General features: G+C 63.6%; 1 protein-coding gene across 2 annotated transcripts; it reads right to left on the bottom strand.

The window, feature by feature from the left end:
• Positions 1-40: 40 nt before the first annotated feature.
• On the bottom strand, positions 41-27208 carry LOC117649392 (helix-loop-helix protein 11). 2 transcript variants are annotated; one of them, XM_034392091.1, is made up of 8 exons: positions 26809-27208; positions 16011-16176; positions 3290-3440; positions 2929-3203; positions 2746-2841; positions 2290-2642; positions 1912-2200; positions 41-1818 (listed from the first exon to the last, which is right to left on the bottom strand). In XM_034392091.1, the coding sequence occupies exons 1-8, from the start codon at positions 26892-26894 to the stop codon at positions 1747-1749; spliced, it is 1488 nt and encodes a 495-aa protein (XP_034247982.1). In that variant the 5' UTR covers positions 26895-27208; the 3' UTR covers positions 41-1746. The 2 variants fall into 2 exon arrangements, with proteins under 2 accessions (XP_034247982.1, XP_034247993.1); XM_034392102.1 differs by lacking the exon at positions 26809-27208 and adding an exon at positions 23594-23780.
• Positions 27209-27231: the final 23 nt, after the last annotated feature.

Here is a 27231-nt window from a genome sequence, read left to right as displayed (position 1 = left end):
TAAACCCACTACAAACTTGGTCACAGAAGTTGCTCAACACTTTTTTTTTTTTTTTTTTCAAAAGTTTGTAAAGCAGATACTTAATACATAATTATCAGTACTGTTCCCGGATAGAGGGATATTCCTTTCAAGTTAACATATTTGATAATTAAATAATCATATTGTGTAACATCATGTAACATAATTTAGCAAGCACTCATGACCTTTAATACACAAATTACAAGCAGAATCACACACGTCTATACTGTTGAAATGGAGGAGTAAGATGGCGCAATAAGTGTACCAGAAAGAAACAGCTGTGAGGCATAAACATGAAAATTCAAATTTCACTCAACCATCGTATACAAGAACTCTTAGGCTTCCTCATTCACACACAAGCAAGAGCGCAAATCTACATTTTAATTAGATTAAATGCACACTCCATAACACTTTCATTCTCTTCTCACACATTCATAAATACATACATACTGCATTGGCCCAAATGCAAGACAGCACCCTTAAAAATTAGAATATAACGCTTTACACACACGTCAACTTAATACAGAATAAAATAATAGAAACTCTAAAAGTTAACAGAAAAAAATCACACAACACAAGGGAAACAGCAACAAATTACATGATTGAAGAAAACTCAATCCATGACGGTTTCTCACAAAGTAAATCACAAATTAAACGAAAATGAAAGTGTGATGTTTCAAATAATCGGTAGATCATAAGTAACTTTCATAAGCTATGTCCGATATTTCCTCCATATACTTTATGCCAACTTCAGAAAGTTGGAGAACTCAGAATTTATGGCAGGTACGGTAATTTTCATGCCACTCAAAGAAACAATGGTAACAATAATCATGACAAAGGCAGACAAAGACCAAAATCATAAACCTTAAAATCATGTAAAATAACAAAAGATGTCAAATGGAAATGACATCAATCATTGTCCAAAATATTAAGATAGTTTTACCTCAGAAACATTGTCTTCGCACTTAGGCCAATCCTGTGTGTATCAACACACAATCATTCATGCATTCATTCATCCATTAAATACTCCAAACATTGAGTGTGTAACAGATCCACACATATTCGCAAACAAAGAGTTAGAAAGAGGAAAAGAAAACAACGAGGGTTGTCCTAAAACAAGGCCAGGAATTGGCTACATACAAAATGTAACAAAACTAACAACCTATTTACAATTACTTCTCTGAGGGGTATACAAAATAAATTTATGAGAAGAATGATGGAGAAAACAAGACACATAGGGAGAGAAACATAACAGAAAATAAGTAGCGAGAATACAGCATGAAGCATGACAAGTTTGTCTTAATCACAAGACGTAACACAACAGTACAGTTACATATGCACCACTCATTTCGCTGCTTGAAAAATATTCATCCTCACAATTTAAACTTAAAGGTCTTACATTAACAATTGAATTGAATTCTGAATATACAGTCACAGGTTTTACCAAATTTCCTAAAGCAAGAAAAAATGGGAAGAAGTGTAAATAAATAATAAAATTCAACCTAAATCATGTAGGTCCTAATTAAGAGCACACAGCAACAATAATAACAACAACAACAACATTAGATCAGCTGGCTTTTAAACAACTGCCAGAAAGTCAATGCGATTACTGTTTTAAAACAATTTCATCATCAACTAATAAAAGAAGTAAAACGAAGGGGAAGATGAGAAAGAAATTGAAAGATGAGACGAAAGACAGTGAATTTTGAAAGTTTAACAGGCAATCCCTTATGTGTGTTTCACGACAATTACTCCTGGTCGATGCTGTTGTTGCTGGTAGGTAAATGAGTCCATTTTCATCTAAAAAAGAAAAAAAACAAAAAACAGACCATTAGACAAGTGACAAAACACCGTTAACAGGAATAATGGGGTTGCTTAATATGTTTTACATACCTTCAGTATTCTCTGGTCTGCGCTCTGCTGAGGTAACACTCTTGAATTTGTGGTAAGAGCAAGGGGCATTTCTTGCGCCTCATTTTCAGGACATCCCTGCAATCTCTCTTGAAGATGGTCTTGGTGAGGGACAATAACTTCTGTTGTCACTGATGTGACGACCGATTGAGGTGGAAGAACTGGAAGTCGGTGAGGGGAAGGATCGTCACTGAATAAGTGATCACCCTCCAGGTGTCTTATCGCTTCTACGATGGTTTCCAGATTCTGCCTTGAAGTATTGATAAACAGCCTGAAAAACATATGGAAAGATGTTTATAATAACAATCGATCCCTAATAACAATTAAAAGATTCACTTTCCAGAATTTTCAGAACATTACCTTGCTTGATCATCAGAGATGGAAGGGGGAGATGGAAGTCTCTCAACTTCTACTTTGGGCTCTGCTTTGATTGCTGCTTCCAAGACGCTGGGTTGTGCAGGCTCCAAAACCGGAGAGACAGGTCCCAAGATGGTTGTTTGAATGGGTGAAGGGCATGGGGATGCAACAACAGGAATTGGCAGAGATGCCATTTGAGGGCCCTCAGTATCAGCAGCGAAAATGAGTGACGGAGAAGCGACAATTGCTGAGGACTGGATAGAAGTAACACCGTCAACTTCATCTTTAAATAGTCTGCTGCCACTGTGAGAGGAGCACTGTGACTCTCTTCGAGGGGGAATCTCTCTTTCAACAACCTGAAACATTGAAAAATTAAAATTAACACAAATAACATAAATATTACATTGGTATAAGCAACAACTGTTAAAGCAAGTCACAGTGGTTTCATCTGAAACTTACCGTCTGATGAATTATTGAATGGGAGAGCTCGGCATCTTGTTTCAAATCTGGGTATAAATCTTCCTCTAGTGGGGGATCCTCAGGCCATGCTGCAACCTGCACAAATGTATGGAAATTAGAACCACTTGCCATGGATGAAACAGATAATCAACAAAAAGGCAGCAGAGGAAGTCATGCACTTACCTCATGTTGGTATTGCAGAGGAGCTCGGTCAGGGAAAAGCTGGTTTTCTAGAGACTTGACTTGATCCTCCAGAACAAGCCTGATGCGTCTCTCCCGTTCCAGGTGGACACGCAAGTCCATCATCTCTCTGCGCAACATTTCGGTGGCATTCTCTTGCTCCGGTGTAGGGACAGTGGTTCCTCCAGAGGCACCCATGCTGACGGGCTCGGGAGACATGCTTCCAATGCCTTCGTCAGAGGACTCGCTCACAGGGGCAGGGACAACCGTGACAGGTCCTGCAAATCAAAAGGATCTCTTAAGAATCGCCACTCACTTCAATGCCCGAATATTGACCTGTGTGCACGTCGCAACAAACCCTTACCCGAGTCAGTCTTCCGCTTTTTGACTGTAGTGGAGGTCTCTCCTTCATGCTGATTGATAATTCTCTTCAGCTGGCAATTCTGTGAAAGAAGTCTGGTCTTCTCCTGCTCCAAGGTGTAGATGTACTCAGCGGTCTGTTGCAGTATCGCAGCCTGGAACACACAAATGAAGAGCCACAGTGAGTCAGTCTGCCGCGACAGCTTCCAAAATCCAGTCATGGGTACTGGCACGGGCCGCGACTTCCACGCCGGCCCGTCTCGTCTCGTCACCCTGCATCCTTTGTTCTACGGAGGGAAGTTCCAGGGCCACGGCCGCCTGGCCGTAGCCCAGCCCAGGGCCGGCGCACTGGAACGCAGGCGCTGCAAGGCCAGCCTAGGCCCGCCATTGCGCACGCCGAGGTGTCCTTGCGGGGCTGGACAGCCTGGACCTGGGCCGCCTCTCAATTGAAGCAAGGAGACGGAAACGCACTTCCCTGCACTGCCCTTCGGCTTCGGTTCGGCCTTCCCGATTCCTGTCGGGCCAAGTGACGCCCAACAAAGGCGTGGACTGCACCGGGGCAGGGCGGGGGAGGAGGGGGACGCAGAGCACGTCTTGTCTTTGTCTGAGGGGGCAGGCCAGCCAGGCCGCCAGGCCAAGAGGGCATGTACAGACAAGCATAAGCCAAGCCAGAACCAAGTCGAGCAGCTGTGGCAAGAGGCAAGTCCGGCGACATGGCGTGGCGGTCTTGAGCAGCCGGCCGGCCGGCATCTACCGCTTCCCTTCCCCTCCCCTCCCCGGCCCCGCCGCTCAAGGTCTCCCCCTCCCTTCTCCTGGAGACGAACAGGCGCGGCGCGGCGCGGCGCGCGGTGCGGTTGAATCCAGCCGGCAAGCACGCCAAGCAGGGCCCAGCGCTGCTCGCTCGGCGACGCGCCCCGGCTGCCCCGGCCCGCACGCCACGCCGACGCCGTGCTCGCGGTGCACGCGGTGCCCCCCGCGAGTTCGCACCGACCGCGTGCTCTGAAACCAGCACGCGGCCTCCGTCGGCGGTGCGCCAATTTTAGCGCGGGGGCGCATCGCTCCAACCTCGTCCAGCCCGAAGCTCACGGCGAAGCCCCACAAGGCCCCCGCCGAAGCGTCCCTCCCGACGGAGGACCAAGTGCGCAGATCCTAGAGCCGGCCAACCTAGCGCAGCCCATCGCAGCCCAGCGCAGCCGGGCCACAGCGCGGCGGGACACAACAGCTGGGATTCGCGGAGTGGCGGAGCGCGGCGCAGAGCGATGCCCGCGGCCCGCGCGCGGGGGCCGGGAGGGGCCACGGGGGCCCTGGCTCATTGAGCCCCCCGAGGCCCCTCCGAGGCCCCTCCGAGGCCCCTCTCTACCCGCGAAGGCCTCCGAGGAATGCACCCCCCCCCCTCTCCGCGCCGTGGTCGAAGGTTAGCGCGGCCAACCAACTAACCAGGCAGGCAGCGGTGGCGCGACGTAGCGGCCAAGCACAGCGTAGCACAGCCAGGCGGCACGGCATGGTCCAAGAGTTATTTATATCCAGGGACCCCCACTCCACGCCACTCCGCGGTTTGAGCCGCCGCAAGTCCTGCCGCGCCTCTCTCTCTCTCTAGTCGCGCCATGTGGGACGGACGACGGGTCGGGCTGGCCGTCAAACCGCGACAAGGGAAATGGGAAATGCACGCCGGCACTCTCACAACTGGTGTCGGCGACGCCGCAGTGCAGAGACCCCGCGGAACCTTGAGCCTTAGGGATCAGGTTCACACGGCTGGGGAACGCCCCACCCCGCCCCGCCCCGCCGCGCCCCGCGCGTCAAGCATGGCGGCCAGCTGCAGTCTATCCGCGACTCCTGGGGCAGGTCAGGGAACACGCGCGATGCTCGCAATGCTACGCTACTATGCGCCGCCAAGACATAGCCAAGCCGCGCCCATTCCGCGACCAGCCTCATTCCGTCCCGCTCGCACACATGGGGCGTTGCACAGCGCCCCGCGTGGGTGCGAGAGAGACAGAGATGCGACATGCGGCGGCACGGCCAGACGATCGCCACGTGCTTTCCATCGAAACCGCCAAAACCAGAGCAGGCAACCGGCGGAAGTGAAAAACAAAACCCATTCCACGGTTTCCGAAACTCGCTTCAAAGTCTCCCGCGCCGCCTTCGGGTCGGGACTCGCGGCCTCCTCTCGTGGCCCTTCGGCTGGCTCGGCTGGGCGGCCTTTTCGAGTTCAAAAGCGGACGGGACGGGCGGCGTTTCGTGGAATGGGCCGAGAAAGGCGAAGCAAAGCGAAGCGAAGCACGGCCGAGTCGAGCCGAGCCACGATGTGGTCGGGCAAAGCGCGGGATGGAGGATGGGCGGAGCCGAGGCGGCCGACGACGGCGGCGCGCCCAGCGCCTCGGCTGGACTCGGCCCTCGCTCGGCTCCGCTCGTCTCGGCGCGGCTCGCCACGGCCCGGCCGCTGCGCGCCAGGTGAAGGAACCAACGTCCTTCGACGTGTCCTCGCAGTGCGCGGGGCTGCGGGGCCGGTCCGTGCCGGGGACGGCGGTGGGGCGGGGCGCGGCGCGGTGGTGCATTCGGGGCCAGGCTCTTTGGCCCAAGCGCCGCCGTGTATGCACCATTTTCTCCATTTTCATTTTCCCCTTTAAGTCCGCGCTAATTGCCATTAAATGCGAGATGCCGGCGGGAGGCGCCACCTGCCGCCAATTAACGCGGCCCGCCACGCTTCGCCGCCCGCCGTCTCTCTCGCACTCGCGGGGCGCCGCGCGAGTCGCGCATGGGTGCGAGAGAGACAGAGCGACCGTCGGAAACAGCGAGCACAGCCCTCGCGGGGTCCTCGCCGCGGCCCCGCGGCCGAGCCCGGTCCGCCCTAGACGGCGTAGTCCAGGGGTCCAGGGGGGCCCCGCTGGGTTGCCGGTCCCGCCTTCCATCCGTCGGGGCGCGTGTCTGCCCGCATTGATCCGACGCCCAGCCCAAGCCGCGGGTCGGGCCCAGGGCCCAGGGCCCAGGGCGCCAAGGGTTGCGCCGAGGGCCGCGTCGTTACGCCCTTCGGGCCCTACACCGTCGGGCCGCCCAACAGGTACGCGCCGCAGCAGGCCGCCCTCTAATCCCACCGCCATCGCACACCATCGCGTGCCAATCGGGGAAAACAACATCGGCCCCGCGGGGACGCGAACCCGCGCCACCGCCGCGGCGGCAGCGCCACGGCAGCGCGGCAGCACACGCCACGCCGCATTCCTAGGCAGGCAGAGCACTGGCAGAGCGGGGCCGGGTGGCGCGCTGGAATGCAGTAGTCAGAATGCAGCAATGCAAAAAGGACGAGGCAGACGTGCGGGCCCCGACAAGCATCGCGTAGCACCGCGCAGCACCGCGCCGACGTGTACAGCAGTACAGCCCGCGCCAACGCGGCCAACGCCGACCGGGACGCCGGCACGGCCTGTGGCACGGCGGCACGGCGGCGTAGTGGTAGTAAACTTGTAGTAGAGTAGTGGTGGGGCCGTGGGGCCCAAACCCGAGGTGGGGCGGAACGCGGGACGAGACGAGCATGGCTGTAGCACGGCGGGGCCATCCCAACTACGCAGCAGCAGCAGCGTAGCCGAGCAACAGACAGGACCCACCAAAATCCGCTTTGCAGTGCCAGCAAACAGTTCGCACCACAGCCAAAAAATTCCAACGGCCGAATAATTTGAATAAGTCGTCGATGAACGGTCATCGAAAAGGGTAGACTTGAGTTTTAGTCAAGGCATGCCTTGAGCTACCAGAACCTTCACCCAAAGGGCTCATGCCGTGTCGAGGAGCCGGCCGCCGCCTTCGGCTAGAACGCCATGAACATGGTAGCCAGAACATGATGAACACGGTGGGCCAGACCAGAGCAGCAAACCACAGCAACGGCGTGGCTGGGCTCCCTGCGCGGCAAGGCAAGCAACGCGCTTCAAAAATGGGGACCGGGCGCGCCGCAGCGTGGCAAGCCTGGCAGCCCTCCGTCTTGTCCGTTCCGTCCTCCGAGTCCTCCGCTCCGGCAGGTTGGCAACACCGCCAGTGGCAGCCTGGCCGGCCTGGCCCGGCAGCCTGCGCGCCGCGCGGGAAGAGCGGCGACAGGAGGGAACTGCAGCGACTGCAGCGCGCCGCGGCGTTGCAAGCGGTGCGGCCGCGCAGGCAGCTCGAGGAGTGCAGCCTGCACGGCGTGCACCAGTGCACCAGCAGCAGCGCGCCGGGCAGACCGAGCAGCCGGGCAGGCATGCGGCAGCGCGGCACCAAGCTCACCCCAGGTCCACAGCTGTTCTCCTGGGCCGCCCCTGCGCACCCCGCCAACCCCGCCGCTGTAAGGCTGACCCTCCCACAGCTGTTCCCCTCTCCTCCCCGACGTCCCCGTCCACAACAACAAAGCTGCGAGCGAGGCTGCAGCAAGCAGTGCTTGAGCTGCAAGCGCTGCAAGCATCCCCGGGGCATCCAGGGCGACCAGCGACCACGTGCAAGTGGCTGGCTGGCTCGCCGAACACGCCGTGGCCACACCACGTGGCCCAGACAGCGTCGCCCAGCACCTCTCGCTCGTACGGGGCGTTGCCGTGAGCGCGAGAGAGGCAGAGCGACGGAAAGATGAAACCAGGCCGATTCTCAGCGCGACGCGAATCGGAAAACCACGGGAAAACCCGAGAAACCCAACCGACGCGCAAAACCTCGAGTCACTGAGTTCATTGAGGTCGTGGAAAAAGCTGACAGGTGAAGGGCAGCGTACGGATTTTACGAGCCATTAAATCATCGCACAAAACTTGCGGCGCGGCCGAGGCGGGGCTCCGCGGGGCTCGTCCCGTCTCTCTCACACCCCCCGCGGAACGCCCCGCGGAACGGGCCCCCGGGCCGCGAGAGAGAGAGACGGCGCGACGGGTACGTACTGTAGTTCCGATTGTGGGAACCCGAGGCGAGCTTCCCGCCAGATAAAGTAGAGCAGGCAGGCCGCGTCAGCCCGACCGTGTCAAATTAACCAAATTAATGTTTTCATTTCCTAATTAATTAACTGACTGACTGGCTGACTCCGCGGAGCCAACCCTTGGGCACACCGCGATGCGCCGCGAGCCGCGGGCAAACCCCGACCGGCCCTGTGACCGGCCCGTACACATAAAATAAAATACTCGCGCCGGTGGAGGGGGAACAGTCGTAAAGCAGCAAATCCAGCCGGACAGAAAAGGAATAAAACAAAAAGATGGCGCGAAACGAGAGGGAGAGAGAGAGACGGAGAGAAGGCGGCACGGCGGTCGCACACCTGTCACCCGCCTGACTACCCACAGCCCACAGCCGCACTGACCCCCCGACCTTGGACTCGGCCAATCAGACTCAAACGCGTCGGCAGAGAGACGGACAGACAGTCGGAGGCAGGTGCCACACGGTGCCACGGCACTTACAAATAATTCGGTGGTCCGATTATGGGAATTGCCCGTCGCGACTTTTGGCCGCGCGCTTTCTGGAACTTTCCGGAGACCGGCTCACACCAGTCACACCGCACCGCCACCAGTCGTCAGTCTCCAGCGACTCCAGTCCGGCGCGTGCTGGAGGAGGACAAGCAGAGCCACACGCCGGCCAGCCACATCGCCCTCACCGTCTCTCTCACACTCGTGGGGCGTCTGGTGGTCGTGCGAGAGAGAAAGAGCGAAGACGGGGCCCGAATTCTAGGCCGGGCGTATTGTTCCCCAGCAGGCTGATTCCGAAATGCGCTCTCTCTTTGATGCACTCGCGGAGCAAGCGGAGCACCCCGTGAGGGAGCGAGAGAGACAGAGCGACGGAATGACTCTCCGGCTGTGACGCAGCACCGCGCTTGAGGCTCCAGCAATACCCCAGCCCAGCGCCACTCCAGTGGAGAGACTCCAGGCGGGAGCAACAGCCTGAGCCAACGGAGCAGCAAACTCGGATCCAGCTGTACAGTACACTGTGTACCCGGCTCGCATAGTACTGCGTAGTACCGCGTAGTACACAAGAGCGCCAAACGCCCGAGTCACCTCGCCGCATCGCTTGCCGCCATCTCCACCCCATCCTCCAACAGGACTCGACCGACACACCGAGGGATTCATCGCTACGTTCGTCCCAAGATTATAGGCAACCCCATGGGCAACACACGCGGTGGTCTTCCCCAGTTGCGTCCCACAGTGGGCCAGAAGACCGGCGGAAGCGGCCGAAATTCTAGACGCGATTTGAGTTCCAGAGACGCTAAATGGGACTCGAACCGAACGTGTGACCCCACCAATGGATGGCACTCCGAACGAGGAATCCATTGATGGGGTCACACATTCGCTTGGAGTCCCGTTTAGCGAGCCTAGAGCTCAAAACGCGTCTTCTAGAATTTAGGCCGCCTTCACCGGTCCTCTGGCCCACCGTGCGTACCAAACAAGCTCACCCCTCCTCCTCGTGCCGCCCTGCGGCGTGCACCGTTGCACCGTCAGCTGACGGGACAAAGCCATCCCCAGAGCACCGTGGGGTCGTGGGATGGTCGCGGGGCACCCCGGGGGTGAGGAGGGGGAGCCACCTCCCTCCCCAGCCGTGCCACCTTCGTGCAGGTCCAAACAGGTAGGCCGCGCCAGCACGCTCCCGCTTTCGTCGCGCTGTCTCTCTCGCCGCCGCGGGCCGTGCCGCAGGGTGAGAGAGACAGACAGCGCGGCGCTGCTCGGAGGCAGCCGGTGGGACCCGCGAGCTATTGAGGCGGGAAGGAAGACGGTCGGCGAGGCAAGGGTTGTCGTCGACGAAGGCCGCGGTCGTCCCGAGACGTCCCGAGGGGGGAGCGACGCGCATCCGCCGCCTGCAGCGCCGCAGCGCCTTCAGTGTAGCCCCCCTTCCGGGTCGACCGAAACGTCACGTGCGAGCGGGGCGGGCGGGCCGACGGGCATCATGTGCAGCAAAAGGAGCGAGGGGGACGCCCGGTCCCGGACGCGGCGGGCGGGGGACCAAAACGCGCCGCGCTGCACGTTGCACGGAGTGCAGCAACTTGCGTCAGTTTTGTCTCTCTCGCACCTGTGCGGGACGCCCTGTGAGTGTGAAGGAGGAAATCGGAATCGAGCGCAAGGGCGTGTGGGACAGGGCGAAGGGCTCAGGCTTATGCAACGAGCCCATTGAGCGAGCGGCAATGGGCAAGGGCCCTGCAAGGGCCGAGGCAAGCAAGGGCCCAACGCGGCCGCGACTCGCCACGGCCCGGCGGCTCGGCCAGCCAATGGCGGAGCGCAGAGCGGCTGACGTCGTAGCGTAACGTGCAACGTACGGCGCAATGTCCGGTCCGGCGGTGCCTGGGCCGTGCCGGCGACGCGACGAGGACGACGACGCCCCTGGCGTGGCCCCGCCCCGAGCCGAGCGCGACCCGAAGACACCCGAAGCCGCGGCCGAAGCGACGCCGGCCGCGCCGCCGCACCACCACGTGGTGGCGGCGCTACCCACCCAGCAGCGTCGGCGTCGCGGCCGGCAGGGCCCCCGGCCCCGGCCCGCGGCCACACCTAGCTCGCGGTACGCCGCGCCATGACGTGGCCAGGCCCCAGGCCTCCACCACGTGGTCACACGTGGTCACTCAACCTCGTTTCGGAAAGAGAACACGCCGTGCCGGCACACCGGAGCACCGCGGCGAGGGCCTGCACTAGAAAGCCGGCGTGGGCGGCACCGCGTTCTAGTTGTCCGCCAGGAGGTCCGGGAGCGCGTGGGCGTGCAGACGGACTCCAGTCGGCCGGCGTCATTTCATCGCCCACCCTCGCGATCATTCGTGGTCCAGCCTATCGCGATCGAGCTCGCAGCATGCAAGCGCGGTGACGGAAATCAATGTTCGGCTCGGTGTCCGGGAGGTCCGGGACCACGCGGCCGGCGTGGCCGGCGTCCACGTGTCGACCAGGCGGCTTCCGGCGGACATGCCGCGCGGAGCCGCAGCCGCCGGAGCGCCAAAATGAGAGCCCACCACGTGGCCGACGAACGCTATGACCTGCGACGCGGTGCTGCCTCGCCGCCGCGCCACGCCGCCACGCCACCGACCGCGCCCACTCCCACCACCCACGGGGGCCGAGGCAGGCCGAGAGGACCGACCAACCACCTCCAACGGCGGCAAACGGCCTGCCCCCCTCCGGACCCCTCACCACCGCGCCAGCGACGCGCATGCGCCACGGCGGCGTCGCCAGGACACTACAAGTACACCAGCGTCGTGGGCAAAACGCGCAATCCGCGCGCGGCCGGCACGGCCCCGACAGGGCGGCAGGCAAATGCACTCACCGGCCGGCCCCGCCAACCACGCCCAGGCTGGCCCAGGCCCTCAACGCGGACAAAGTAACAAAATGTGGATCCGAAAACGGAGCCTCTCCCTCCCCTTTACCCATTGCGCCCACGTCGCGATTCACTCGAGGCTCCGCGACGAGCTGCAGGCTGATTCCCTCGTTCCGTCTCTGTCGCACTCATGGGGCCACATAGGAATGAGAGAGACGGAGAGAGGGTATGTCTCGCAGGAAACCGGCGCGCCATGCCATTCGCCGGCAAGGCGAAGCAGCGACACCCACACGCACGACGCGCCTCGCCGGCCATCGGCATCGCCGGCTCCGCCAGCCAGGGCACCGCCCGCCACTGGTGCTGCATCAGCTGGGAGTCTGGGAGCGCGGCGTGGTCGGCGTGGGCAGCCGCCAGGCCCCGCCAGGCCCATCCGGTCCACTTCCACGACAGCAAAACAGAAAACCCGCCCCGCTGGTACTCAAACCCAGGGCAGGGCGCCGCCACCGCCCTGTGCTGGCGGGCTGGTGGCTTGGCAGGACGTAGGGCGTGGCCGCGAGGGCGCTGTGCTCGCCGTGCTGCCAGGCCGGCGGCGCCGACGCCGGGTAGGCCGGGCTGAGCTGGCACAGCGACCTCGGGGAACGTCGCCGAGCGAGCCGGGGCTGGCGGGGTGGCGGTGGCGGGGGCGACCGGGTCGATGGCGGAGCGCGCTCAGCGCGCAGCCTCCACGCCCCAGCTGACTGGCTGGCGGGCTGGCAGGGCTGGCCAGCACCCCCATTCACCGCGCCACCCCGCGCGTTTCCCGCGTAAAGCCTCCGTCTCGCTCGCACCCGCCGCGGGGGCTGCAGGCTAGTGCGAGTGCGACGGAGAGGGGATGCGCTGCGACGCCCCTCGCCCCGGCTCTAGCTCTCCGGGCCGCCCTCCCACCCTCCACCCGCCCCGCAGCGCCTCCGCGCCGCGGCCCCGCGGTGGCGCCAACCCGCGCCAGCCCGCCAGCGCGGAGTCCGGGGAGTGGGGTGAGGCTAGACCAGGCCCGGGAGGGCCCGGGACCAGGATCGATGGTCACCATGGAGACCGTACGCTACTACGCCAACCCCCTGCAGCCAGCCCCTCGCGGAGCCCCGCAGCCCCGCAGCCCCGCGCCCAGCCCGCGCCAAGCTACCCGGGCCAGGCCGCCAGGCCGCCAACCCCGCGGGGCCCCAACAAACACACAGCTGTCGCCGCAGACAGGCCGGCCAGGCTGCCGGCCAGCTTGCCCTTCCCCGGGACCAGGACGGCGCCAGCGGCGCAGCAGCGCCACCAGCATCCCCGGCGAGCCCCACCACGCCACTGCCACTCCCGGTTGAACCGATCCGGAGGCGACGACCCCGTGCGCCCCAACGGCCCCAACCCCCAAAGCGCTGCCGCCTGGCGTCGCGAGCTGCAGGGCTGCGGGGGCTGCGGGGGTGCCACGCCCAAGCCAACCCCTACCTCCGCAACCCGCAGCGCGCCAGCAGCGCCCGCGCATTATAAGAAGAGCCTGCCCGTCTCTCACTCGACATGATTGAAACCGACGCGCAAGCCTCGCACTGTTCCGCTACATTATGCAGCCGGTGCAGGCAACGTGGGAGCCAAGACGGCGTCATCCGCCAAGACGCGCGTCCGTCAGTCCGTCTGTCGGCCCGTCCAGGCAGACAGGGGCAGCGAACGGGCCGACAGCGCTCGCAAATAACGCAGGACTGCCCGTCAAGGGCCCAACTGACGGGAAGGGGCAGCGTCGGCCGGATGCGACGGGAGGGCCGCGAGGGAGCGCGTAGACCACGCCACTCTCAAGCTGGATGAGACAGCGGGCCGTCCGCCCGCCTGTCTGTCCGGACGATTGGATAGCTCAACATCACTTAAGCAAATCCGCCATGAGCGCGGGCTGCGCGGGCTGCACAGGCTGCGCGGCGGCAGACAGGACGCGAGTCCAGGACCCCCTCCTGTTGGCTAATTCAACATAATTGAGTCCCCTCCCGGCCTCCAGGCCTGCCTCCAGGCTTCCAGGCCTCCCGGTCGGAAGGACGCCGCGCCGACGACCCCGTCACCCAATCCAACAAGAGCAAAAACCGAGCGCGGCGGCGGTACTCGAACCCGGGCCGGCCCAGTCTGCACATTGACCCCGGTGCGGGCGGGACGAGGCGGGGCAGGCCGGCCCCAAGGCCTGCATTGGACCGTGTGGGGAAAAGAGGGGGGTCTATTAAAGGGCCCGGGGCCCAACGGCGGGCGGAGGGGGCAGCGCGAGCGTCTGGGTGTCTGGCCGCCACGCCGCGCCACGCCGGGCCACGCCACGCCCAGCCCGGTTCGCGAGGCGGGGGAGGGTGGGCGAGGGCCGTCTGGCTGTGGGTGCGGGGGGCGCGGAGGGGCCGCGGGCCGCGGGAGGGGCCAGGAAGGGGGAGAGGGCGCCCAGCCCAGCCCTGGCTCAGCCTGCTCAGCCTGGCTCAGCCCCTCGCAGGCACTTGCCGCCGGCTTCACCGCAGCGAACAGACCGCCATTGCCAATTTCCCCTCTGGCGACCGCCAGCACCCGAAAAGAGGTTCTTCCGACGCGAAGGGCCCCAGACGGCCAGCCAGACGGCACGGCGTGGGCCGGACGGAAGTGGCGACAGTGCGCGGACAGGGTCTCCACGTCCACGACGAGGTCCAAGCAGAAGTCGCGCCGCCGCGCCGGCCGGCAGTTGCATGCCCCGCCACCGGCCCCGCCCCAGCCACTGACCGGCACAGCGCGGGGGCCGGGGCAGGGGCGGGGGGAGCAGACATAAAGCAAGGCCAGCACAGCCAAGAGGCCAGCCGGCCGGGCAGCCAGCCAGCCCAGCCAGGCCGGCGACATGGCTGCTTGCTATTCGCCGGCCGGCATCGCGGCGTGGCGGCGAGCGGCGGGCTGCGTCCGAACCGCCGGAACGAGCAGCGAGCGCCCCGCGGAACGCCCCACGGAACGCCCGGCGGAAGAACGCCCCCACCGCCGGCGACGCCGACGACGGCAAGGATACAGCCTTGGCTACATCGGCCCCCTCCCCAACCCTTCCCCCGGCTGGCCCTGACGGCGTGCACGGCCCGGGTCCCGTCCCGGGCTCTGCCGGCTCGGCGTGGTGCTTCCCCGAACCGTCGCCGCCGCGCGCCGCGCCGCCGCTCGCTTCCCAGGCCTGCCCCAAGCGGCCGCGGCGTGGCGGAGCGTGGCGTTGCAGCGCAGGCAGTAAAGTTTAGTATAGACGGGGAACCCACCAGCAACGGCGCTCGGCCAAGAGAAGAGGGAGGGCGTCGTGCAGTCGGCGACTTGCAGTGGTGCGCGCGCACACACATTCGCTCGCTACATTGTATGGAGCGGCGGCCTAGAAACGTCCTCCCGCGGCCTGCTTTAAATAATACTAATAAAAGGAAAGGGGCGCCGTCAATCACATCGAGTCCACACGGACGCGCGCACACACACTCCGACAGGAGCACGCCGATAGAAAGCCCCATGGCCCACGCAGTGCACGCTCACGGTCTCAAAGTGCAGCGAAACGTGCCCGGCCAATTCGCCCACCCCGTCCTGCAAGCCTGCAAGCAATCTATGTGGGCCAGACTCCGCCACCAACGCCTCGACGGCTGCCTCTGCCAATGTGAGTGTGTGCCGTGGCCAGGCAGCGCGGGGCGGCGGTCGCCCGGTCACCCCGTGACCATGTTCTGCCATCTTTGGCGCCGCCTCGCCGTGCCGGGTGGGGGCCCCGCTGGGCCCCGCTAGGCCCCGCGGAGGGTGCAGCCCATAGTGCATGGTGCCACGCTAGGGGGCGCCAGGGCCGGCCCGCCCGGCCCGCCCGACTGGGGGGACCGGGGGCCCGCCACTGTTACGGCACTGCGCCGCGCTGCGCGGCCCGGACCTCAGACAATCTGCGCCGCGCCCGGCCACGCGGCCACGCCCCAGCGCTAGCTAGCTAGACGCAGCGACTCAGCCAAGCTGACCTAGCCAACAAGGCGGCGGCGAGGCGAGGCGAGATGCAGGCGAACAACAACAACATGGAGGCGACGCTTGGAACGCAGCGGCGGTCTCGGTCTCGCATGGCATTATCCGAGCCCACCGCTGGTCCTCGCCGTCACACTGTCCGCGAACAGGGAACCAGGGAACCAGGCGCCGGCAGTGGGGCACAGCAAGTCTTCTCCACGCCAGGTCGCCGCGTTGGCAGACAATTTCCTCCCGCTTGACGCCACGGCCGGGCACACTCCGCACTTCCAAGAGCCATTTTAGTCGGAACATGCGCGGCGTGGCAGCGGGACGGCGCACAGTGGAATTGCCAGAAGACCGGTGGAGGCGGCCAAAACTCTAGACGCGTTTTGAGCTCCAGAGTCGCTAAACAGGACTCGAACCAAACGTGTGATCCCACCAATGGATTCCTCGTTCGGAGTGCAATCCATTGGTGGGGTCACACGTCCGGTTCGAGTCCCATTCAGCGACTCTGGAGCTCAAAAAGCGTCTTGAGTTTGGGCCGCCTCCACCGGTCTTCTGGCCCACTGTGCGGCGGGGTGCTGCAATCGGGTCCTCACCTTGCTCAGCTTCTCGCCCTCGTGGTGCGGCAGCAGCGTCCGCAGCGACTGGAAGCCCGCGTTGATGCTCTGCATTCGCCGCCGCTCGTTCGAGTTGGCGATCTCCCGCCGCATCCTCTTCTCGTGGTCCATGTGCATGGACGGCGACCCCGCCCGGTCGCTCAGCCTGCAAACAGCAACAACAAAAATGAGCAAAGCGAGTCTTGCGGCTGGCTGGCGGGGCTGGCGGGGTTCGAACCCACACAGCCTCCTCCGCGGCCAAAAGTCGTTTCCCTTTCAACGCCGCTAATCGTCCCCGAGTGGCCCCCGTCTGGCTGCGGTGCGGGGGCCGCGGGGCAGGGGAGGGGGAGAGCATTTTCTCATCGAATTACAGGACGAGGTTTCGTTGTTCGCTCCCAAGGCCAGCAGAGCCGCAGACTGACCCACGCGAGTGGATTCGCCAGGAAACCGACGCGACGCTTTTCCTGGCTGCGCCTATCACTTTCGCCGTCTCTCTCGCACTAGTGGCGCGTCCCCGTTCAGGTGCGAGAGAGAGACGCAGCCTTCGGCGGATCGACATGCCGGCGTTATCAACGCGTTATCTGCGACAGCTGGCACCTTCCTTGTCAAAGCACGCCGCCGGCGCCAGGAAGACTCGAACCCCCACGCCGTGGCCACACCCCGCCACACCAGCCGCCCGGCAGGTAGACAGTTCCGCATGCACCAGAGCCTTGCGGGATTGCCTTCCCGGCACGGGGCTCGTGAACCTTGACTTGAAAGGCTTGACCCGAGCTGTCTCTCTCGCACCCAGGCGGGACGCTTCGTCTCCATCGCAAGTCCCCAGTCTGCCAGCAGAGCGCTTCCCGTCGCTCAGCCCTCTAGCACTCATGGGGCGAGCGACGCAAACGCCTCAACCGACTAGCCTAGTCCGGTCCGAGCGAGCGCACAGCTGTTGGCCTAAACCTGCTCGGCCCAGAACAACGCCCTGCGCTGCCCCGCACCAGCTGCCGACCCACAGCGCCGGGCAGGTGTTCCCCTTAGCTGTCTCTCTCGCACCCCTGCGGGCGCCCCACGAGTGCGAGAGAGACAGAAAGCGCTGCTTCGGAACCGGCCTGCAGCTGACCGCTCCTTGATAACAGACCGCGAGTCAGCTGACGACCTAAACCTGCCGCAGGCCGCCCTGGCTAGGCCTGGCGCTGCACAGTGGCCCGGAGGCGGCCAAATTCCCGAACGCGTGTTGAGCTCCACAGTTGCTAAATGGGACTCGAACCGAGCGTGTGACCCCACCAATGGATTGCTCTCTGAACGGGGAACCCATTGGTGGGGTCACACGTTCGGTTCGAGTTCTGTTTCGCGACTCTGGAGCTCGAAACCCGTCTTGAGTGTTGGCCGCCTCCGCCGGTCTTTCTAGCCCACTGTGCGCAGCGCTGCGGCTGGTCAGCTGACGACGCCGACCGGGCCGCACCCGGCGCCTTGCCGCCGCCACGCCGTCCTAGAAATAGCCTCCGCCGGGCGGACGGCGGACTTTACCTGGGCCGCGGCACGTAAGCCACCGCGGCACGGCACGGCACGTCGCGTCGCCACCGCAGGGCGCAAGTGGAACAAGGTCGCCCCGCGTCGCACGCCATGACCCACCCCAACCCGGCAGGCCGACGGCAGGCGGAAGACGCACAGGAAAAAAACGGCCAAAGTTACCCGCCGTTCCAACAGGCCGTCCCGCTGGGAAAAAAGAGAGGCCTGCTGGGATAAATGGACCATTAGGCGACGCTCGTCAACAACAGGCGCCGATCCCCTAGACGTCTCTCTCGCACCTGGGGCAAACGAGGTCGGCGTTATCTTGGACTTACAGCAGCTCGCGCGCTTTCGGCCTCTCCAAGCGACCAAAACACTGTCTACTCACGTCTCCAGTGTACCCACGCCGCCACGCACGCTGCCAACATCGATTGGCGGGGGAGGGGTGGGCCGTGCGCGTCACGCGCGTGCCGAGGCCCGTCACGCAACCCTACAGTGGCGTGACTGGCGCGGCCGCGGGGCAGGCAGGGGCAGGCAGCGCCGGGTCGAGGTCAAGTGTGCCTAGGGCGCGCTGTGCGGCCTGGGGAGGCAAGCCTGGTGACAAGCGCCTCATTCGCAGTGCAGGCGTAACAGCGCCTTCACCTTCGAGACCGCCTTGGGGTCCGCCTTGGGGTCCACCTTGGGATCCACCTTGGGGTCGCTGGGGATCAGCATGCACTTCACTCCCGGCCGGGTCCCTGGGGGCCGCGCCGCGCCCTGCCGCGCCCTGCCACGCCCCAGCCGAACGGGAGTAGAGCACCGGGGCGTTCACCCGGCCGCCGTGGCGGGGGTGTGGCGGGGCGCGGCGGGCACCCCACCTGGCACGGCGCCCCGACGCCGGCCTGCATACCAGCCAGCACTGCACCCCGCGACGACGGCCGCGGAAAAACCCCGGCGACGCGATGTAAGCCGTGCGCGCCGCGGCCCCGGCCGCTGTCTGGTGCTCGCCGGGTACCCACTGGTGCATACCCGTTCCCCGCAAGGCCGCGCCGGGCCGCTGTGTCAACCAGGGTCGTTCCATAATCCTGCCCTGCTCTTTCTCTCTCCCTCTCGAAACCAGTCTTCCCCCGCGGCTCCTGCGTCGGCCGATCGGCGTCCGAGATCCGCGCACCTCGAAGGCATCCTATTTGACCTTGGCGGCGCGGAAACAGTTAAAGCAACATTGCAAGCGACTGCAGTGTGTACGTCGTAGACGTCGTGCGAGGCGGCTAAGAACCGCTCGGCGCTGTCGGCCTGTCGGAAGCGCCACCTGTCGGGAGAGGCGCGAAGCGCGAAGCGGCGCGTTATGTAAGCCTGTGACGCCCGCCTGCACGCACTCACACACTCACGCACACAGCGGTGAATGTCAATCACTAACGCCGGGGGGACAATTTCCAATCAGACTCGGGGGGAGTCCACTCGGCCTCTCCCTCGCACTCACGGGGCGTGACGTCCGCGTGCGAGAGAGAGAGAGAGAGGCAGGGCGGGACTCTGACCGGACCGGGCCGACAAACGCACAGGAAGCGACGCGGCGTCATGCGGCCGGCGACGCCGAGGCCCCCGAGGACGCGAGGCGCGGCCCGGCGCGGCCAGACGCACAAGGTCGCAACCTCCAGACGGCCGGCCAGTGCATCACCGAGGAGTGGAGGCAAACCGGTGGCATCGTTGGCGTTCGTTCGTTCATTCATACGATACGCGGCGGCGCGGCGGGGCGGGGCGCGGCGGGGCCGCGTGCCGCGGAGCTCATTCAAGCGAAAGGCTAGGCCACGCCGCCGCGCCACGCCACGCCGCCGGCCGCCACAGCGATAGCGAGGCATAGCAAAGCGCGGCAGTGAAGCGAGCGGTGCGCGCGGTGCGGCGATAGCTGTACCAGTGCACCAGGCGGCACGGCACAGCCTGCCAGCATGGCCTGCCCGGCGCCTTCTTGTCGCGGTGTGTCGCGGTGCGTCGCCATGCTGTTCAAGTTGTTGTTGAAGGGACTCTGAGTGACGTCATGCAAGACACGCTGCTTGGCTGGCCCATCGACCGGCCGTCGGCGTGGCCGCGCGGGCCGCGCCCCAGAAGTGCCCCAGCGCGTCGACCCAAATCGGGGCCAGCCAATCCGAGCGCGCCGTGTCCGACTTGGCGCCAAAAGCGCGGCCCCCGATTGGCCGCCTCGGTCCGACGCCACCTGTACAGTGTGGTGGCGGCCCGGCCCGGCCGGGCCAAGCGCGAGGCGCGACCAGATGGGACCAGATGGCGCCAGATGGCGATGGCGCCGCGGCGTCGACCCACCGTCCTCGTCAGCTGATGTGCATCGCGGCACACGTCAGCTGATTCGCGGGCCCGACACCACCACACTGGCAAGCTGGTCTCGACCTAAAAGCGAGCCGCGGCCCCGTCGGCGAACACATCACTCGCCGACTGCGTCGTACCGCCTTGCCGCCGTGCCGTGGGGCCCCCCCCCCGCACGCCAGCCCCATTTTCGAGGCACGCTACGAGCTACGCCGCCACGCCGCCGCGCCGCGCTGTACTCGCTTTGTTTACGTGACGAGCTGGCTGCGCCGCGCCGCCGGGGCGGGGGGCCAAGGCTGGCTCGCCTTCAACCTGCCAAGACAGGGCCTTGCCGCCCATTTCCGAAATAAGTTGATTATACGGCCCGGGGCTTGGAACATGGAACCCCACCGCCGCGCCGCCACGTCACCGACGGCCACGCCGCCACGCCCTCCGCTCCGCTTTGGCGCCAAAACCAGAGCGCGCCAAGCAAACGACCCGCCAAAACAAAAGGCCGACCAAAATAACGCGTAATGAGGCTGGCCGGGTCGCCGAGCGGGTCGCCCACCACGTCAACGTATCTGTAACGGAGAGCCCTTCGCCAGCACGTGGGCGTGGGTCGTGGGTCCGGCCCACTCACTCAATCCGGCGACAGGGGAAAGCCCGCTCGCCTCGCACTACGTGCGGCGCCTACATGCCCCCCGACACGGACGGCACTTGGGTCTCGGCGGCGCGAGCCTAGACGAGGCCCTGACCGACATGACGCACGAGTCCGCGCGCCTTCCAGGCCTTCCAGGACCCAGGGGGTGACTCACGGTCCGCCTCTCTCGCGCCCCTGCGCGGCCTGACGGAGCCTGACGCGGCGGCCTGCGGCCCGCGAGTGCGAGAGAGGCAGCGCGATGAAATGACTGTTCGGAAGCCGCCCCGGCTCTGAGTCACTGCGACGCGGCGTTACGCGGCGCCGCCCGCCTGGGTGCTGGCTGAGCTGGCTGTCCTATCGGACGACCCAACCCGAGCCAGGATGTCGGCCAGGAGCGCGGCTTGCGACACCCCGGTGTACGGAGAAATCCGCGGCGACGGATAAGCGAACCGACAAATAAACCCTTTCGATACATCGATCGAGAGAGTTCCAGTGCGTGCCGTGTGGCGTGCGCCTTCGCGGGGAGGACAAGTTGCAGTGCAGGACCGGCCGCCCGTTTTCTCCGCGTCGCGACTCCGCCGCTGGAGCTCTGCACCGTACATGGAAACGTGTCCCGTGCACTCTCTACCCTGCTGCTGGCGCTGCGGCGCTGCGCACCTGCGGACAGCTGACCGGCCCAGCTGCGCACCTGGTGGCGGAGTGGCCGAGGGCCTGGCGCCCACCTGTCACAGCGCGGCGCCCCGCTCTGGCCGCTCTGGCCGCCCGACCCTACTGCCAGTTTTAAAACCGATACAGCGGCCACGGCGGGCACTGGCACCGCGAGGCGCCCCACAGTGGGCCAGAAGGCCGGTGGAGGCGGCTTAAATTCTAGAAGCGTTTAGAGCGCCAGAGTCGCTATGCAGGACTCGAACCGGACGTGTGACCCCACCACTCTCCGAACGAGGAATCCATTGGTGGGGTCACAATTTCGGTTCGAGTCCCATTTAGCAACTCTGGAGCTCGGAGCTCAAAACGCGTCTAGAGTTTTGGACTTTTTCACCGGTCTTCTGGCCCACTGTGCGCCCATCTGGCGCCCCTTCCCCTTTCCCGCGGACTCGAATTGAACGTCAACATCCCTGCCATAATCCCCAGGCCGGCGAGCCCCCTCCCCCCAGCTGCGTCTGTTTATCTTCGCCGTCGCAGCTGAGCAGCTGCCAGCCACCAGTCCCCCCCCCCTTTTCCTCCGCCGGAAACGCCCCTGCCTGTGCGAATTTGGCGCACTAGCTCGCCACAGCCGCGTGGGCAAAGGCGTCCGCCCGACCGCGCGGTCCGCGCCCACGTCCAGGTTCACTGGCCGCGGGTTCGAGCCCCGGCCCCGCCGTCGCGTTTTCAGCGACCGAGTGACCTGTCAGCGGAGTCAGCTCGCTCTCGCTGATAAGGGCCCTAACCTACGACACCGCCGCCTGCTCCGCTGGCCCCGCTCTTCGTTATCGCAACAACAATACCGCCCCAATTCGCTGAGCACGCAATACATAATTTGTTTCGCGCCCGGGCAGAGCCTCCGCGCCAATCCGCGGCCGCCGCAGCGCCGATTTTCCTCCTGGCCAATGGCTTATCGGGGCCGCCGGGCCGCCACGGCCAGCAGCACAGCTGTTCCCAAGAAGTCGTGAGATCGCTGTCTCTCTCGCACCCCTACGGACGCCCCAGGCGTGCGACAGAGACAGAGCGGCGGCGGGCCGAGTATGAATCCTCGTCGCCTTCCTGTCCGAGTCACGTGACGCGGGAGCCGCGGGACGCGACGGCGCCAGTGTGTCGCCAGTGATGTGGGCCGAACGGCGTACAGCACGGCGAGCACGGCGACGTTCCCACCGCCGGGTTGGATTGCACAAGTTGCGCGGCTGGCCGTCGGCTGTCACAGCACTGCGGCCTAGGACGGCCTAGGGGAAGGGGGTGCGCGTAAACGACCTGCACATCAGCTGACTGGCGGTGCCGGCAGCGCGGTGGTTCCCCTGGTTCCCCGGCGTGGCGGCGAAGGGCGTCGCCTGCCCGGCCGAGGCAGGCCGAGGGCACACCGAGGGACTGGCCGCCACCTGTTTCTGTTACAGCCGAGTGCTTACGTCAAGCGGCCCCAAGGCCCGAAATAACAGCGCGGCACAGCGCGGCCGGCCGGCCTCTCTGGGGCGTACGGCGCAGGGCCCGCCGGCCCACTGGCCACCAGGCACCGCCCCGCCCCACCCCGCGTGGCGCCCCGCCCGGTCAGCTGAACAGGCCGCGCCATAGACCGACGCGCGAAGAGACGCCGCGAGGTGATGAAACCCGGCGGGCCTTTACATCAGGTGACGTGCCAACGGGGCCAGCCCGGGTGCCCGCCAAAGGCACAGCCTGGGCACAACGGGCGCAGCCCAACGAGAGCCTCAACACGCACAGAGTCGCGTTACGCACAAAGTTCGACGCCACGACGCCCCACCCCGCAGCGACGCCGCGACGCAGCGCACCTGAGTCCGCAAGGAATCCCTGCCGCGCCGTGGCTGGCCGTGGCCACGCCCCGACGGCGCCAGCGCGCCACCGCGGGGACCTGCCGGGCCGGCGAAGCGGCGAAGCCCGAGGGAATACGACTCGCCATTCAAAGCCGAGATATGCCGCGCCGCGCCATGCCTCGGCATTCGGATGAGTCACAGGGCCGGGCCGGGCCGCCAGGCATGCTCGGCCAGCTGATTCAGCAAGGGGAATACGCCCTGCTCGCCCTGCTCCCGGCAGTCCTGCTGCTGGACCTACATCAAGTCGGTGCAAAATTCATCCGGGTGGCCGCGCCGCGCCGCGCAAGGGCGGGGCACGGCGAGGCGAACGGGAGGGCTGCTCTTGACTCGCCGGCGAGCAGTGCCCCGCGCCGCCCGCCCCACCCCCGCCAGCGGCCAGCCATGGGCAGGCCATGGGCCAGCCCGCCACCGCGGCCCGCCAGGGTGAGCCAGCAGAAGCTGAGGCAGCAAGCAGCACCGGCGGCTTGGCCCGGCTTGGCCGGTGTGTGCCGGCCGACCGGCGAGGCCAGGCGAGGCGCGCTTGGGCTGGTTCGCCCTGGCTAGGGCCGCCGCCCCGCCGCCTTGCGCCGCCTCGTCTCCATGTGACTGGCAACAGCTGACGCCGCGCGGCGAGGCGGCGCGCTGGGCCGGGTTGTCACGGCGTCGCCGGCGTCCTGGATACCTACCCGTCGTACGACTCCATGGCCTCGTCCGGCATCATCACGTCCAGGTCGGCACTATGCACTGGCTGCACTCGATGCACACACACTGCTGCACTCGGCCACGCGCTGGCACCACACGCACGCACGCGACGTAGACGTACTCTCGGGGCCGGCTGCCGCACTACTGGCTGGCTGGGCTGGCTGGCTGCTGGCTTGGGTTGGGCGGCCGCGCCGCGCGCCGAGCCGCAGGCAGGCCGTAGCGTCAGCAGCGTCCCGCCCAACGGCACGGCGCGGCTCGCCACGGCCCGGTGGTGCGCGGCCATCGCGCCGTACGCCGCACCGCGTCCCGACCCGCGCGGCCCGGGCCCGGCAAGCAGGCGAGGACCCCGCGCCACATGGCTGCGCTCGCCACGGCCCGGCGTGCCGGCGGGGCGCGGTGGGCGCGGCAAGCGTCGCGTCTCTCGTCGCGGTCCCCACGCCGCACCGCGCCCCACGGTGCCGGTGGGACGGCGGGACGGGACGGGACGCCCTGGCTGAACGCGCGATGCGGCGCAGCGCGGCGGGAGCAGCACCATTCATCGGCAAGGCGGCCACGGCTGCGCCGTGCTGCGCCAGGCGGCAGGACGCACCGCGCTCCGCCGCGGCCCCCGTGCCCCGCGAGCCTCCCTTGGCGTTTGGCGGGGCGTTCAGCTGCCTTCCGCCCCTGCCTCCATTTCGCGCTGCTTCCGACCTGCTTGCTCTGCATGCAGGCACGGAGGGCTGGCCAGCGACCAATCCCCGCGCGGACCACATGGCCTAGCCGCGGCGTGCGCGGTGCAGCAGAACAACACCGTGATGCACACCAGCTAACAGCTGAGTCGACACCCGGCTGCAGCTGCCAAAGTGCGGTGGCCCGATGGCCGGACGGTGCCCACGGATCCCAATCGGTACTCGGTACCAGCGGGTACCCGTCGCGGTGCTGGTCGCGCCGTTCGGGGGACAACAACGCCACATGGGAACCGCAATGGCAACACAGACAGTGCTGGGGAATGGAGATGGCGATAGGGCCCACTTAGTCACGGGGTCAATGCAGCGCGCGAGGTCAATCCACGCCGCGCTCTGCCCGGACTCAAAATTTTAATTCACAAACTAAAAAGATAAAAAATGCGACGGCGTTTAGCGACGTTCGTCGGCCCGGCGAACAAGTAGTTTAAGTGCTGCTCGTGCTCTGCCCGAGTGTGTCGTGAATTTGGTATGAATCCCCCACCCTTGCAATGTCGTGTACGACGTGGACCTGTAGACCCCGACGTGAGTGAAGGAATGGGAAATATGATGCAGCCCATTTTGAAATAAATCCAACAAAAAAACAAAATATACGGAAACATTTTCTTGGACTGACTTCCTCAGTGTTAAAAAAGTTTTCACTGGGGAAAGCCTGACATGTTTTTAATTTTTTAAATATCCAGCATTATCAGCGAAGCATCAAAACATGGGAGTAAATGGGATTTTTAAGAAAACTGACAAAGGTTGGAGCTCAAAATGTAATGAGAAGCCTCAACCCCTACCTGACGGAACTGACGTGGACCTTCGTACTGGCCTAAATCATGTTTGTCTTGAAATAAACCAATTGGCCGTCGACAGTAGATAAGCTTGGCCATGACCTAATGGCATCCTACTCATGCAAAGAATGACATTCCGTCCTCAGTACACACACACACGACAGGACTCCCATTATCAGCAAGATATCAACGGGACCATTCAAGAAATTGTATCAATCTGCTGTATTTGTCTCTAGATGGATGATAGAAAGCGTGCTAAAAATAATACAAGTGGGTGAGTTAGCACAACTTTACAATCAACCAAATTTAGAAAGCTTCGGACCAACTGGTCTTCCCACTTTCCTAAGCAAAAACCAAGTAGTTCAAAAAAAAATTGTATCTACTTTCAATCAATTCAAAATCAATTTAAATTCCAGCTATCGGTTACTGTTAAACAGAGTCAAAATGAAATTGCCAGACAAGTTTTCAACAAAATTTCATTCCATTCCTCACTGCCAAGCTCGGAATTTCTCCGATGCGACAGAAGAACAACACAAACGGACCCTCAATCGAACTCAGGGCGATAGAACCTCTGTCCTTGAGACCATTTATCAGAGGTTCAACCAACCCGTCGAGATCAGCTGAGGCATTCAAAACAAAACCCAGTATAGGTTAGGAGCGGGGGCGCGGAGGGGACGCCATGCGGCCGAGGGGGCCGAGCGCCGAGCCAAGCGACGCCATCACCGAAAAGCCCCAACCAAGCCCCGCGCTCCAAAACCGAAACGACCAAGCAAATGTTTCGTTCCGGGCCAAGGAAAATATTCCGGAACAAAACTAATGCCATAAGAAATATTTGAAAACACTCAAAACGCGGAGGCGGCCGCTACTACACAGGTCCCGACACAAGTTCACATCAGCTGAGAGCATTATTCACTCCACTCCATGGCAACGGGCAAGGCCCTTCTGGAAACATCCACGACCGAAAAGAAAGACAAACGCCAACAAGCGGGCGTGGCGATCCGACAATGCAGGCTGTCTTTTATTTCAGAGCGAAGACGCTGAAATCGGAGCGGGGAGAAGCAGGGCAAAAACTGTCCGAACAGGCCGAAAACTGAAACTGAATAACACGACGCCTCGCCTCCGTGGCGTCCAAGTCCACCAGGCATCCGCCATCGCGCTGGGAGGGCGGGGGTACGCCACGGGGCACGCCGCGCAGGCAGGCCGTGGGGCTGGGGCGGCAGGGCGGCGCGGAGGCCGAGGGGCCCAACGGCCAACGACGCCCCCCGCGCACCCCGCGGCCGTTCGAACACTTCAACCCCAGCCCTGGCCGGCCTGGAAATGAGCGAACGGCGAGGACGCCTGCAGCTGCTTGCAGCTGCCTGCAGCATGGCCGCGACATCAGCTGACGGTGCCGGCCGCGCCGCGTAGCCGCGTCGCGTCGTCGCGTCGTGGGACGGGGCATCGCCGTCTCACTCGCACACCGCCCGGCTGCCCGGCAGTGCGAGAGAGACGGCGCTACTCCGCGGCGTGGCGCCGCCGTCGCGGGCAGCGCTTATCAGCTGACGGCTCCAGTCCGCCACGCGACACAAAATTTTGGAAAAAAAATTGAAATTTTGAAACAGAGACTGGCTACGCGTCGGCCCGCCACGGACCTGGTCGGGCCGGCCCAGCCCGCCCTACCAACCCACCCCGTCTCACTGCGTAGCGGCTAGCGTACCGTACCTGCCCACATCCTCCTGGTCGCCAGAATCGAAGTCGTCGCCGCTCATCTTCCTCTCCTCGCTGAGGCTGCGGTAGGCCGCGGCCATGGCTCCAAGTCTTCTCGCTGGACGAATCCGGCACGCGTCGGACACGCGGGGCGCCGAAAGGCGAAAAACGGCAGTCGGATTCGACGGAAAACGCTCCCGCGATCCAAAACAGCGCGCGCTCACTCGGCCCACGCCTAGCCCTCTCACCACGCTGTGTTTTGTAATGGCGAGCTTTGGCGGGAAACAGCTGAAGGGTTGCACAACGTGAGCCAATATTCGTGCGCGCCGTGGTCAATGAGAAGACCACGTGTGGCGCCGCGGCGGCCGCGTCTCACGCCCAAAGTGTCGGAAATTAAATTTCCCAGGCGGAAGCGGCGCGTTTTCCGGGAAACTGCGT

Source organism: Thrips palmi, unplaced genomic scaffold (genome assembly GCF_012932325.1).
Source record: "Thrips palmi isolate BJ-2018 unplaced genomic scaffold, TpBJ-2018v1 HiC_scaffold_10, whole genome shotgun sequence".
NCBI lineage: Eukaryota > Metazoa > Arthropoda > Insecta > Thysanoptera > Thripidae > Thrips > Thrips palmi.
Note: the sequence above shows the minus strand (reverse complement) of the source record. Positions and strands in the feature narration are given on the sequence as shown.